Raw genomic sequence first — 15,983 nt, 5'->3', positions numbered from 1 at the left:
GGTAATTTGCATATGATTATCCCCAGTTTTATATTTTGCAATTACTTTGGAGACACTTGTTTGTTACTATAAAAATACAGACGTTCAAAGTAGTAACTTTTTTTGCCCACTTCTGTAGAAAACAATCAGAAGAGAAAGATACTATTTTTTTTGTTACTCAGCTGCATGTCTCTTGTAGATAGGTATATCAAATGCTTCTAAAAGAAACAAGTAATTTGTTCCAATCTCATCTTGCTTGTGAACACACACGTATGTGTATATATGTATATATATGTGTGTGTATGTTGTAATTGTTGTTAGGTGCTGTCGAGTTGGTTCTGACCCATAGCGACCCAGTGTACAACAGAACGAAACACTGCCCAGTCCTTGGCTGTCCTCACAATCGTTCTTATGCTTGAGCCCATTGTTGCAGCCACTGCGTCAGTTCATCTCGTTGAGGGTCTTCCTCTTTTTCGCTGACCCTCTGCATTACCAAGCATGATGTCCTTCTCCAGGGACTGATCACTCCTGATAACATATTCAAAGTACATGAGACATAGTCTCCCCATATTTGATTCTAAGGAGCATTCTGGTTGTACTTCCAAGACAGATTTATTCATTCTTTTGCCAGTCCCTGGTATATTCAATATTCTTCTCTAACACCACAATTAAAAGGTGTCAGTTCTTCTTCAGTCTTCCTTATTCATCACCCTCCTTTCGCATGCATATGAGATGATTGAAAACATCATGGCTTGGGTCAGGTGCACCTTAGTCTTCAAGGTGACATCTTCGCTTTTCAGCACTTAAAAGAGATCTTTTGCAGGAGGTTTGCCCAATGCAACGCGTCTTTTGATTTCTTGATTGCTGCTTCCTTGAGTGTTGATTATGGATACAAGTAACCTGAAATCCTTGACAACTTCAAGGATGTATGTGTATGTATATATTATAGGAGACCTGGTGGTGCAATGCTTAAGCTCTTGGCTGCTAACCAGTTGGTCACCAGTTCAAACCCACCAGCCACTTCACTGGAGAAAAGACCTGGCAATGTTCTCCTGTAAAGATTATAGCCTAGGAAACCCTATGGGGCAGTTCTACTCTGTCCTATAGGTTCATATGAGTGGCATGTGAGTGATATGAGTGGGAATCGACTCAACGGTACACAATAACAGCAACACACACACGCACACGTTCTTCATGTAAAGTTTTCCACTCATGTTAAAAAAAGTTGTATTTATTTTTTCAGTTGTTAAATGTTTACCAGTAACAGAACCAGAGAATGGGAGAGTTATCTCTGGTGCACTGGAATCAGACCAAGAATATTCTAGTGGACCAGCGGTACAGTTTGAGTGTAATTCACGCTTCACTTATTTTTTATTTGATCTTTTGAATATTTTTAGCTTTTATTATGAAAATATGCATTTCAACACATTGTCCATTATAAAGAATGTAAATAATAACTGACGTATTGAGCAGGTTGTATTTCCATAATTGATGTAAGTCCTTTATGAATGCCATCTCATTTTACCTTCTAAACAATTCTTTGATTTATGTACTGTTATCTTCTGTTTTATATTTGAAGAAACTGAGGTCCAAAGAAGTTAAATAAGTTGCCCTAGCTTACTATGACATAAATGGTAGAATTAAGATTCAAACCTTGGTTATTTGACACCAAAGTCCATGGGCTCCCTTGGGGCTTTTTAAAATCTTGTTTTGGTTTCTTGTTTTTCTATACCATCCTTCCTTTCTTGTCTCCTGAACACGTTGCACCCTGTGCCATCTCTGCTCCTTCTTGATGGGCTGTGCAGTGCCATGTGGCTAGGGATCCTCTTCCCTAGTCTGTACCACCATGATGGTGGGCTCCCTTAGGCATGTTATTTTTTTCTTTCTTCTTCTTTTCTTTTCTCCATTCATTGTCTCTCTTATAGGCTGAAATAGAATGGTAAACATTTCTGCTTCAAGCTGGATTATTATAATATTGGTCTCCAGAATGTATTTTTTTAAATTTTAAGAAGCATTTATTTATTTCTACTGATCGTTGTGATGACATTCTGTTTTTTAATAACACTTCTAGGAAGTGAGTTTGTTTTATGTTTGCTATATTTGCACTGTGAGTTTAATATAAACATTGGATGAATGAAACTGAATCCACTAAATTAATCTTTGCCTTTTAAAAATAATTCTATAGTAAATTGTAAGCCAAGTTTCTTTATTTGTAATATTTCTGACATGTGACTAATCTGATGATTTTGGCTTTTGCAATGAAACTTTATGTTCCATTTGTTTGACTTAGCACTGTACTGCATTTTACCAATACTCTGACAGAAATTTTTATTTTTTAACATCATCCAAAATTTCCAAATTCTTTAGACTTACTGTCTTAGTCATCTAGTGCTGCTCTTAAAGAAATACCACAAGTGGATGGCTTTCACAAAGAGAAATTTATTTTCTCACAGTCTAGTAGGCTAGAAGTCCAAATTGAGGGCGTCCACTCCAGGGGAAGGCTTTTTCTGTCTGTTGGCTCTGGAGGAAGGTCCTCGTTGTCATCAGTCTTCCCCTGGACTAGGAGCTTCTCTGCGCAGGAACCTCGGGTCCAAAGGACGCGGTCTGCTCCCAGAGCTTCCTTCTTGGTGGTATGAGGTCCCAGTTCTCTGCTTGTTTCTCTTTCCTTTTATCTCTTGGGAGATAAAAACTGGTGCAGGCTACACCCCAGGGAAACTCTCTTTACATTGGATCAGGGATGTGACCTGGGTAAGGGTGGTGTTACAATCCCACCCTAATCCTCTTTAACATAAAATTACAATCATGAAATGGAGGACAACCACACAATTCTGGGAATTGTGGCCCAGCCAAATTGATATACACATTTTTTGGGGGACATAATTTAAACCATGACACATAGCCTAGTCTACCCCACAGTGAGATCCATACAGAAGCATTTCTCTTCTTAGGAATCCTTTCTGACAAAACTAGGTCTTAGAGTCAATGATGGTTAACTAATACTGATAGCCTAGCAAATACTGCATACTGTAGAGGCTTATGGAAGGGGTTTACATTTGTGCAGCTAGTTTTCTGTGGCTAGTAAAAGCTTCCTGGAATTGTAGATGTGCAAGAAAAGTCTTAAAGAGAAAATGGGCATATTTCAGAAGTTGAGGATGGGATGAGTATGCCATGGGGAGGAAGATGCAAATGCACTGAGGCTTATGCTTATTTGTTGTTCATTGTTCACAGGGGCCTTAGTGTAGGAGGCAAGTAAGAAGTCAGTGATAGATTGTAGATAGGCCAGTGCAGGGTTCTGATGTGCTGTATACATGACGCTGAAGAATTTGGCTCTTATTCAGCCTGATTTGGGGATCAATGAAAGAGGGTAAGTGGAGTGACAGTGACCAGATGGAAGACCATTAAGTTATACACTAGGAAAATGTATTAGAAAGATTGGAGATTAAGGAAGCCATAATCCCTGGAAAAAAAATGTTTGAGAGAAGGTGGTATCAAAGATGATGGCTAGGTTTTTATTGACAGAAAAACTGGTGGATGGTGAAGCCACAAATGCAAAAAGTCAGTTGCTTTTCAGAAACATAGTAAGAAAGAGTTAATTTCATTGACAGTTTTTAGATCATAATTATAATTGATAACTGGAAAATGTGTGACTTTTGTCGTTCACTTAGTAAAAATACCACAGTAAACATTTTATTCATACATTTGAAGAATATTACTGGCCATCATTTATTTAGAGGATGAACCGATCCTCAAACCAAGTAAAATTAGCAAAATAAATTAATCAAAATTTTAATGTCCTTCAAAATGAATTTTAAGAAAATAGATAAATCATTCATGAAGCATTCAAGTCAAAACAGAACTTTTGTTTGATTGGGTAATTTATGTAATGAAACTAAAGTTGTGTTTTTAAATGACTATGTCTTTGGCACAGCCCTTTAATTCATAGTTAACATTTTGGAATTTATTGTCTTCTATTTAGAAGTTTCCTGTATTGTTGTTCTTTGGTATTCCTTTTTTATTGTCCATATTCCCATGCTTATGAAGTGTTTGAAAATACCATGGCTTGAGTCAGCTGCACCTTAATCATCAAAGTGACATCTTTGATTTTTAGAACTTTTGAGAGTATTTTTGCCACAGATTTGCCCAATGCAGTATATCATTTGATTTCTTGACTGCTGCTTCCATGGATATTCACTGTTGATACAAGAAAAGTGAAATCCTTGGGGGCAGAGCCAACATGGCACTATAGACAGAAGCACCATGCTGTCCCTCCACACCAAAGATCTGAAAAACTAAGTAAAGCAGAGACAGATATCAGTCCTGGGAACCTAAATGTCAGATGAAGGAATAAAGAACTCGACCGAGCACCAAATGGAAAAAGAAACTCACAGAGAACAGAGAGAGAGGAGAGCTATGGAGTGGAGGTCCCCTGTTAGCTAACATGGCACAGATTCACTATCTTGGACCCCTTAGCCACCAAGAATGGTGGACAAGGAGTACGGGAAGGCAGCTTCATGGAGCTCCCAGCAGGAGAGAGAACAGCTGGTAACCAGTGATACATGGCTTTCCCACCCCCCACCCTTCTTCCCCCTGCTTGGCCTCCACTGCTTTCTGGTGGGCTCTGATCACTTGGCTGGGGAAGTGCTGGCTCCTTACCACTGGGATTTGCTGGCCCCCACTGGCCGGCTCCTTCAGTGCCATTTTATTGTTGCTGTTGTTGCCTTTTTAAAGCTTCTTTTGGTTTCTTTTCTCTGTATTATCTCCTTCCTTTCCTTTCTCTCAAACACCTGGCTCTGTGTGCCATCTCCATTCCTTCCTGACAGTCTGTGTCACTTCTTCAGTCAGTACCGCCATGCTGGTGGGCTCCCTGGGGGCATTCTTTTTTCCTTTTTTTTTTTTTTTCCATTTCCCAGTTTCTTCTCTCTCTCTCTACCTTCCTTCTTTTCTTTTCTCCCAAATACCTGGCGCTGTGTGCCATCTCTGCTCCTTTTTGACAGGCTGTGCCACTTCCCAGGTCTGTGCCACCATGCCAGTATGCTCCCTGGGGCTGTTTCTTTTTCTTTGTTTCTCAGTTTCTTGTCTCTCTCTACCTCCCTTCTTCTTTTTTCTCCCAAACACCTGGCTCCATGTGGCATCTCCACTCCCTCTTGACTGGCTGTGGAGTGCCACTCAGCTAGGGAGCCCTTTCCTGTGTCCACACCACCAAACCAGTGGGCTCCCTTGAGGCTTTTTAAAATCTTTTTTTGGTTTCTTGTCTTTCTATACCATCCTTCCTTTCTTGTCTCCTGAACACCTTACACCATGTGCCATCTCTGCTCCTTCGTGAAGGGCTGTGCGGTACCATGTGGCTAGGGATCCTCTTCCCTAGTCTGTACCACCACGATGGTGGGCTCCCTTAGGCATGTTATTTTTTTCTTTCTTTTTCTTTTCTTTTCTCCATTCCTGTCTCTCTCTACCTTCCTTCTTTACCCTTCTCCTGAACACCTGGTGTTGTGTGCTGTCTCCACTCCTCCTTGATGGGCTGTGCAGTGCCTGTTGGCTGGAGATCCACTTCTGGTGGACTCCTTCGGGGCATTTTTTCTTTTTTTCCCTGGGTTCTTGTCTCTTTCTACCTCATACCTTTCCTTCGTGCCAGCCACCTGACATCCTTTTTTTTTTGTCTCAGTTTCTTGTCTCTCTCTACCTTTCTTCCTTTACTTTCTTCTGACCATCTGGCCACATGTGCATTTCTCTCTCTCTTTTTTATTTAAAAAAAAAAAAAAAATCTAGTTTATCTCTCTCTGACTTCCTTCCTTTCCTTTCTTCTGCCCAACTGGCTGCATATGTCACATCTGTCCCTTCTTGATGGGCTGTGCCACACCACCCAGGTAGAAAGCCACCAGCATATGGCTTCCCCGGGTCTGTGCCACTCCAACAGCAACAGTAGGCTCCCTCAGCACTTTTTCTTTTTTTAGCTTGTTTCTCTCTCATCTTTCTCTTCTTTTGCACATCTGCTTAGCTCCAAACGTCACATCTTCACCTTTCTCTCCTGCCTATCTGCACTGTGCACTGACCGTCACATCCCTGTGTGAGACAGGCACAGTATACCAGAACCTGCCCTTCTCTGACCCCCAGTGCCCCCCCATCAGCCCCAGTAAGTGCTGTAAACGACCCATCCCAGCCCCTGTACCTCTGCTGGACCTGCGCTGCTGCACCATAGCTGAGTGACTGGCCCTGCACATTGAACAAGGTGGTGAGAAGTATCATGCCCACAGATGAGCAAACAACAAAGAATGACTAGCCCGCATGCTCAGACAAAGCCAAATAAAACAAAAAAGCAGGATGAAACAGATTTACTGCCAATAAATGAAGAAAATAATTACTGAATGATCCAAAGACAGCAGACAATAGGAAAATATTTAAAAAAAAAAAACAGGACAGGATGGTTCCAGTAGGCATCCAAAATAAAACATCAGATGACCTTCCAGCAGAAGAAAAAATACTGGAAAAATCTGAAAGAATATTCAAGTCTCTAATATTCAGGGCTATCCAAGAGACGAAGGAAAAAGTAGACAAAAATGAGGAAAAGATAGACAAAATCTTGGAAAAAACAGACAGAACAATGGAAGAATTCAGGAAAATAACATAGGAACAAAATGTCAAACTCACAACTAGAAATCATACAAAAACAGCAATTAGAAATCCAAAAGATAAACAACAAGATTTCAGAAATGGAAAGTGTCATAGAAGGTTTGAGGAACATGTTTAAAACAGCGGAAAACAGGATCAGTGGAATTGGAAACAAGAAGGCAATGGGATGACATATACAAAACCTTGAAAGAAAATATTGCCAACCAAGAATAATACATTCTGCAAAACTTTCACTCAAATATGATGGTGAAATTAAGACATCTCCAGATAAACAGAAATTAAGGGAATATGTAAAAACAAAACAAAACATACAAGAATTTTTAAAGAGAGTCTTTCGGTTAGAGAACAAACAACATCAGACAACAGCCTGAGTCTAGGATGCAAGACTGCATCAGCCAGACACCAACCTAGGTAATCAACTCTCAAGGATGAAACAAGACTAAAATATTTATCACAGGGAACCACAGAGTTTAATCTGTAAATGACAATAACATCAGAACAATAAAAGAGGGAATAAACGGTATAGGTATAGAACCTTCTAATGGAGAGGAAGACAAGGTGATACCAAGTAATAAAAGACTGGTTCAGACTTAGGAGGATAAGGGTATATTTCAAGGTAACCACAAAGAAAGTTAACAAACCTACTCATCAAAATAAGAAAAACATAAAGTCTCAGTAAACACAAAATCTACAAAAATGAAAGAAAAGATAGAAGAAAAATCCACAAACAAAAGAAACTGAGCACAGGAGAGTTAAGAGGAACAAAGAAAATGTGAGTACCACAAAAAAAAGTCCCTACAAAATGACAGCAGTGAACTCACACCTATCAATAAATACACTGAACGTAAATGGCCTAGATGCACCCATAAAGAGACAGAGAATGACAGAATGGATAAAAAAGAAAAGACAGTACCCATAAACATGCTGTCTACAAGAGACACACTTTAGAAACAAAGACATAAATTTATTAAAAATCAAAGGATGGAAAAAAATATATCAAGGGAACAGCTACCAAAAAAGAGCAGAAGTGGCAATCTCAGATAAAGTAGACTTTAAAACAAAATCCACAGTAAAAGACAAAAGCATTATATAATGATTAAATGGAGAATCCATCATGAAGACATAACCATAATAACCCAATAACCAAAAAAACTAACCTGATGCTGTCAAGTCGATTCCTACTCATAGCAGCCCCATAGGACAGAGTAGAACTGCCCCATAGGGTTTCCAAGGAGCGGCTGGAGGATTCAAACTGCCAACCTTTTGGTTAGCAGCCAACACATAACCTCTGTGCCACCAGTGCTCAGGGCTCCAAAATACATAAACTCTAACAGCACTGAAAAGAGAAATTGATAGTTCCACAGTAATAGTAGGAGACTTCAACACACTACTCTCAGTAAAGGACAGAACATCTAGAAAGAAACTAAACAAAGATACAGAAGATCTAAAAGGTACATTCACCCAACTTGACCTCATAGACATATATAGAATACTTCCCCCAACAACGGCAAAGTACGCATTCTTTTCCAAAACACGTGGAATGTTCTTCAGAATAGTCTACATCTTAGGCCACAAAACTAGGAAAAATCCAGAACACTGAGATAATACAAATTATCTTCTCTGATCACAACACCATCAATGCAGAAATTAACAACAGGAAGTGCAAAGAAAAAAATCAAATACATGGAAACTAAGTAACACCCTGCTTAAAAACCACCAGGTAACAGAAGAAATCAAAGAAGGAATAAAAAAATGTCTAGAATTAAACAGGAATGAAAATACATCATACCAAAACCTTTGGGACACAGCAAAGGCAGTGCTCAGAGGTCAATTTATAGCAATAATTGCACACATCAGAAAAGAAGAAAGGGACAAAATCAAAACATTAGCTATACAACTTGAACAAATAGAGAACAGCAAAAGAAGCCCACAGCCACCAGAAGAAAGGCAATAATAAAAATCAGAGCAGAAATAAATGAAATAGAGAATAGAAAAACAATAGAATCAAAACCAAAAGTTCATTGTTTGAAAGGATCAACATAATCAGCAGACCATTGACCAAAGTGACAAAAGAAAAACAGGAGAGAATGCAAATAACCCAAATAAGAAATGCAGTGAGGGACATTTCAACAGACCCAACTGAAATAAAAAGGATCATGACAGAGTATTATGAAAAACTGTACTCCAACTTGGAAAAACTAGAGGAGATGGACAAATTTCTAGAAACACACTCCCTACCCAAACTAACAGAAACAAAAGTTGAAAATCTGAACAGACTCACAACAAGAGAAGAAATTGAAAATTTAATTAAAAAAAGAACAAAAACAAAAACAAAAACAAACCTCCCAATAAAAAAGCCCTGGCCCAGAAGACTTCACTGAAGAATTCTACCAGACATTCAGAGAGGAGCTTACACCAGTACTATTCAAACTATTTCAGAACATAGCAAATGAAGGGATACTTCTTAATTCATTCTATGAAGCCAGCATAACCTAAATAACAAAACCAGGCAGGCACCACAAAAAAAGAAAATTAAAGACCAGTATCTTCCATGAATACATACGCAAAAATTTTCAACAAAGTTCTAGCCTATAAAATTCAGCATCATATAAAAAAAAAAGACACCACAACCACATAAGATTCATACTGGGTATGCAAGGGTGGTTCAGCATTAGAAAATCAATCGGCATAATCCACCACATAAATAAAAGAATCATATGATCATCTCAATTGACATAGAAAAGGCACTTGACAAAGACCAACACCCATTCCTGATAAAAACTCTCAATAAAATAGTTATAGAAGGGGAATTTCCCAACATAATAAAGGGCATCTGTACAAAACTAACAGCCAACATCATTCTTAATGGAAAGAGGCTGAAAACATTCCCCTTGAGAACAGGAAGAAGACAAAGATGCCCTTTATCACCATTCCTATTTAACATTGTGCTGGAAGTCCTAGCTAGAGCAGTAAGGCAAGAGAAAGAAATAAAGGGCATCCAAATTGGTAATGAAGAAGTAAAACTGTGTGAATTTGTGGATAATATGATACTATACATAAAAAACCCAAAAGACCCCATGAGAAAACTACTAAAAGAAAGATTCAGCAGAGTAGCAGGATATAAAATAAACATACAAAAATCAGTTGGATTCCTATACACCTATAAACAGAACGATGAAATCAGGAAAACAATACCATTTATAGTAGCCCTTAAGAAAATAAAATACTTAGGACTGAATCTAACCAGGGATGTAAAAGACCTATACAAAGAAAACTACAAAACACTACTGCAAGAAACCAAAAGAGGCCTACATAAATAAAAAAAATACCATGCCCATGGATAGGTAGACTCAACATTGTGAAAACAACAGTTCTACCCAAAGCAATATATAAATACAATGCAATCCCGATCCAGATACCAACAACATTTTTTAAAGAAATGGAAAAACTGATCATTAACTTTATATGGAAAGGGAAGAGGACCTGGATAAGTAAAGCACTACTGAAGAAGGATAAAGTAGGAGGACTCACACTACCTGATCTCAAAACCTACTGTATAGCTATGGTAGTCAAAACACCCTGGTACTGGTACAATGACAGTTACATTGACCAATGGAACAGAATTGAGAACACAGATGTAAATCCATCCACCTACGGTCACTTGATCTTCGACAAGGGCCCAAAGTCCATCAGGTGGGGAAAAGATAGTCTTTTTAACAAATGGTGCTTGCAAAATTCGATGTCCATCTGCAAAAAAAATGAAACAGAACCCATACTTCACATTTATACACAAAAACTAATTCAAAATGGATCAAAGACCTAAATATAAAACCAAAAACTTTAACGATCATAGAAGAAAATATAGGATCAATGCTAGAGGCCCTAATACGCAGCATTAACAGCATACAAACCGTAACTAACAACACACAAACTCCAGAAGATAAGCTAGATAACTGGGATCTTCTAAAAATTAAACACTTAAGCTCATCAAAAGACTTCACCAAGAGAGTGAAAAGAGAACCTACCTGGGAAAAAATTTTTGACTATCACGAATCTGACAAAGATCTAATCTCTAAAATCTACAGAAAAATCCAACTCCTCTAAAAACAAAAAGTCAAATAATTCAGTTAAAAAATGCGCAAAGGTTATGAATAGGCACTTCACCAAAGAAGACATTCAAGCAGCTAACAACAACAACAAAAAAGACCAGACTTACTGGTCTGACAGAGACTGGAGAAACCCCAAGAGTATGGCCCAGATACCCTTTTAGCTCAATTATGGAGGCTGTCCTCAGCTTCATCCTTCAGCCAAAGATTAGATAGGCCCATAAAACAAAACAAGACTAAATGGGCACACCAGCCTGGGTACAATGGTGAGAAGGCAGGAGAGGGCAGGAAAGCTGGTAATAGGGAACCCAAGATTGGGAAGGGGAGAGTGTTGACATGTTGTGGAGTTGGCAACCAATGTCACAAAACAATACATGTCCTAATTGTTTAATGAGAAGCTAGTTTGTTCTGTAAACCTTCATCTAAAGTAAGATGAAAAAAAAAAAAGAATGAACTCCTTGAGAACCTCAATTTCTTTGCTATTTATCATGATGTTGTTTATTGGTCCAGTCATAAGGATTTTCACTTTCTTTATGATCAGGTGTAATCCATACTGAAGGCTGTACCCTTTTACCTTCATCATAACAAAAGATGAAATAGATAGCACCCAAAAAGTAAGTAGAATAAAGGAAGATGAGCCAGAAAAAAATTAAATAAAAATAATATCTTAGAAGGAGGAGAAGCATTAGAACATAAAAATACAAGTCATTAGAGAACTTCAAGAAATCAGTGATCCACAGTCTCAAAATATTTCAGAGAAAATTATCTGTTCAGTTCAACAAATAGCTAAGAAGTCCATATTACATACCAACCAATGTAATATTTTCAATATAAAGAGTTTTTGAATTTGGAAACTGGAGAACATTTGTGACTTTTGTCAGAGTAGTGCCAGCACATGGAGGTGTTAGAAGCCAGGTAACAATGGGTTGAAGAATAAATTGGTGGAAAGAAAGTGGAGATAGCAGTTATAAAATGGTATTTTGAGGACCTGGTTTGTGAAAACATGGACGAATGTAGCACATAAGCAAAACTGCACCAAAAGGTTGGGAGAAAGAGTTTAAAATAGGACAAGCTTGCATGTCCATATGAGACAGAGTGGCTGACAACATGAGAGAGAAGAAAGGAATGAACAATGGTTTAAGATCAATGGGAAAACAAAAGGTCTGAAGATGAGAAGCTACCTGAATTTGAAAGAAACACCTTTATCTAAGACTTAAAAGGCTTAAGTATGAAATAGATTCAACTAAAGTTGAAGGAATTTTGAAAACAAATGAGGGAAATCACAACTGGTAGTCTCAATTGTTTTCTGTGAACACAAGGACTTATTATTTGTTGATGAAGGAGCAACTCGGTTAGGTGGCTTGAGGAGAGTGAGGAGAGAATGGGACAGTTCCTTTGGGGAAAAAAAGGAAGCAAATTAGGGACATATAAATGGGTTTCAGGCAATGCTGAGTTTCTACCACAGGTTTTTAGCTAAAATTAAATCATGGCAGCAATAAAGATGGTTATGTGACTCTTCTACAACAATGCCTAAAAGGAATGATATTTTATTAGAAAAGGGAGCTTGAAAAGTTTATCCATTGCCAAGATTTAGCAGAGTTGATGGATAGGAATGAGAAGGAGCTTTATCAACTGAGATAGACTAGGTGAGACTATAGCTCACTAATTAAAACTGATTGTCCCTTTTTTTGGTAAATAAAGTTTGATTGGAATACAGCCATAGCCATTTTTTTTATGTCTTCTTTTGTGCTATAATGGCACAGCTGAGGAGTTGTGACTGAGAACTTCTATCTGGTGCTTTACAAAAAAGGTTTTCCAACCCCTGGACTAAGTTGTTCTGTTATAGTTAAGGAAAATATCTCCAAATCACAGTAAGAAAGATATATCTCCAAATTTCAGTAGGCTAATAAATCAAAGTGCATTTCTTGTTTGTGCTTCATTTCCAATCTAGGTTAGAAGGGGACTCTGTTCATTATGTTAATTCAAGACTCAAGTGATGGAAATATCATCTCTCAATGTGCGTCCTTAATCACTGTAGCTGTAGGGAAGGGAACATAAAAATTCACACAATGGCTTTTAAAACTTCCTCCTTAAAGTGAAACATATACTTCCACATTTCATTGGCCTATACTAGTCATTTGTCTGTGTCTACATCAAAAAGGACAAGAATGACCTATACAACTATGTATCTGGAAGGAAGAGAACCAGAATACTTGTAAATATTCCTTTAGACAACTACAGAAGCCAAGGAAGAACTATGTGATGGGTTTGGAGAAATAGAAAGCTCATGAGTCCAAGGGGCACACATACATCAGTTAACAAACGTAATGGAGGGATATATGAGTGATATAGCAGGAAGGATATGAGGCTGTGCTCATTTTTATGTTTTCTTTCTTTTTTTGTACTAAGGATAAATAACCTCTACTTTTTATTCTCATGTACTACATTGTGTTTCTTTTAAGGAGTCACATGTAATCCTCCTTATATTGCAAATGGTTTCTACACATCTCAAAGGATTATACACAGAAGTGAAGATAAAATCAGCTACAGGTGAAAAGATGGCTTTTATCCTGCAACCAGGGGAAATACGGCACTATGTACGAGCAGTGGCTGGTCACCTACACCAAGATGTAGTTCCGTTCATGTCTTGATCTAGTTTTTAAAATTCGAAATGGCTTTCTACTAAAAACAAAAAACCACAGACACAATAAAAGCAAATAGTTTTCTTATTGTGTATGTAAATTAGAACTTTTTTAGGATTCTTTGCTTTTCAAAGTAGGCATTTCTAAGTAATAAAAAACTTAATGTTTGTATGTTAAATACTCTTAATTGTTTAGCTGCTCAAAATTATATATATGTGTGTGTGTATAGGAGTATATATTTCTCTAAATAATATAATTCTCCCAATATCTGAATAAAAGCATTGAGGAATAATAGTACCACCTGTTGCTGCTGTTATTAGGTGCTGTCAAGGTTGTACATAGCAATCCTATGTAAAACAGAACCGAACACTGCCCAGCCCTGCACCATCCTCACAATCATTGTTATGCTTGAGCCCATTGTTGCAGCCACCATGTCAGTCCATCTCATTGAGGGTCTTCCTCTTTTTCAGTGACCCTCTACTTTACCAAGCATGATGTCCTTCTCCAGGGATTGAACTCTCCTGATAGCATGTCTAACTTATATGAGACGTGGTCTCGCCATCCTTGCTTCTAAGGAGCATTCTGGCTGTACTTCTTCCAAGACAAATTTATTCATTCTTTTGGCAGTCTATGGTATATTCAACATTCTCGCCAATACCATCATTCAAAGGCATCAATCCTTTAGGTTTTTCCTGTTTTTGAGTTTTTTATATAAGTGAAATTATACTTATTTACATTATTGTTTGACATTTTTAACTGAACAGAATATGTAGACGACCCTTCCAAGCTTTTGTATGTAGCAATAGTTCATTCGCTTTATTACAGAGGAGCATTTCATTGTATGGCTATAGAAGAATTTATTCACTCATTTCCCTGATTTTCAATATTTGGCTATTAAGAAAAAAGAATCTAAGAACATCCTAGTATATAACTCTTGATGGGCCTACCCACTAATTTGTCTTAAAAATTTCCTAGGAGTGAATCAGTTGCCAACACATTTGCCAAAGTGATTGTATTGTACCATTTAATCTTCCTCCTGTAATATATGAAAGTTCCACTTAATCCCATCCTCACCAAAAGTTGGAAACACCAGAGACTTCCAGCAATGTGGCGCTCTAGGCAGAAGCACCATGCCGTCCCTCCACAGCAAAGATCCAAAAAACTAAGCCAAACAGATAAAGCAGCAATCCTGAAATCCTAAACATCAAATGAAGAGATAAAGAACTCAGCCAAGCACCAAATGGAATAAGAAGCTGACAGGAGGAGACATACATGCAGAGGTCCCCTATCAGCTAATGCAGCACGCATCTGTCATCTTGGAAGCCTATCAGAGACCAGCAAATAGGGGGTATGAGAAAGCAGCTTCACGGAGCTTCCAGCAGGAGACAGAACAACTGGTAAACAGCCATATACACTTTCCCACCCCCCACCCTTCTTCACCCCCACTCGGCCTCTGCTTCCCGCAGCCACAGTCTCTTCGCCAAGAAGCACCGGGTGCTTGGATTCCACCCGCCTGCACTGGCCGACTCCTGAGTGCCATTTGTTGGCTGCTGGGGTTGCTTTTTTCCGCTTCTTTTGATTTCTTCCTTACCTCTCACTACCTCCCCCTCCTTTTGCTCAAATACCTGGCTCCGTGCACCATCTTCGTGTCTTCCTGAGGGGCTGTGGAGCTCCATTCAAGTGTGGAACCGCTTCCTGGTCTGTGCTGCTACACTAGTGGGATCCTGGGGCTTTTTTTGGTTTGTTTGTTTTGAATTGTTTGTTTTCTTCTTCTTTTCTCTAGTTGGGAGCCCGTTCTGGCTGGGCAGTGCTGTGTGGCTTGGGACCTACCCCCTCAGCTTGCGCAGATGTGCAGAGGGATCCCGGAGAGTATTTCTTCTTCTTTTTTTTTTTTTCTGTTTTTTTTTGGGGGGGTTTATTGTTCTTTTTTTTTTAATTTGTTTTCTTTTCTTTTCCCTCTTTTTTCCTTTTTGTCTTTCTTCATTATTCAGTTTCTCATCTCTCTATACCTTCCTTCTCTTCTTGTCCCCTGGATACCTGGTGCTGAATACCTCTACGCCTCCTAGCCAGGCTGTACTACAACACTGGGAGCAACTTCCCCAGACCTCATAGCTGCACTGGTGGGATCCCTGGGAGCTTTTCTGTTTTTTTCTTCCTAAATTTTATTTGTTCATTCTTTTCTTCTATTTTTTTTCTTCTTCTTCCCCTTTTTGTTTTTTTCCATTTCATAGCCTCTTATCTCTCCACTCCAACGGCAAGCTCCCCTAGCACTCTTTTTTGTTTGTATGTTTTTGGCTCCTGTTCCTCTCTCCTCTCTCCCATACCCACCTTAGCTCCACACATCACAATCTCCCCCCTCCATCCTGCCTTCCTGCACCGTGCGCTTAACGTTACAGCACCAAGCAGCACAAGCACGGCCTACTGGAACTGCCTTGCACTGATTACTGGTGGCTGTAGTAAGTGCCACAAACAACCCATCCCAGCAACTCCTCTTCAGCCAGACCTGCCCTGCTGCACCATATCTGAGCGACTGACCCTGCTTACTGGTGAAGGAGGTGAAAAGTATCGTGCCCACAGACGAGCAAACAGCAAAGAACACACAGCCTGCCTGCTCAGACATAGCCAAAAA

At 38.8% G+C, this 15,983-nt stretch overlaps 1 protein-coding gene across 1 annotated transcript in view; it reads left to right on the top strand.

Annotated features, from left to right (window-relative positions):
• Positions 1-15,983, top strand: part of LOC101344709 (complement factor H-like) — a 101,845-nt gene that overhangs the window by 16,527 nt on the left and 69,335 nt on the right. Inside the window, 3 exon segments of the mRNA XM_012555223.1 lie at positions 1,223-1,336; positions 13,175-13,345; positions 15,145-15,147. Coding sequence (XP_012410677.1) covers positions 1,223-1,336; positions 13,175-13,345; positions 15,145-15,147 — 288 coding nt within the window.

Source organism: Trichechus manatus, unplaced genomic scaffold (genome assembly GCF_000243295.1).
Source record: "Trichechus manatus latirostris isolate Lorelei unplaced genomic scaffold, TriManLat1.0 scaffold00035, whole genome shotgun sequence".
NCBI classification, from domain to species: Eukaryota; Metazoa; Chordata; class Mammalia; order Sirenia; family Trichechidae; genus Trichechus; species Trichechus manatus.
The sequence above is the reverse complement of the archived record's forward strand: the minus strand, read 5'-3'. Positions and strand labels throughout refer to the sequence as shown.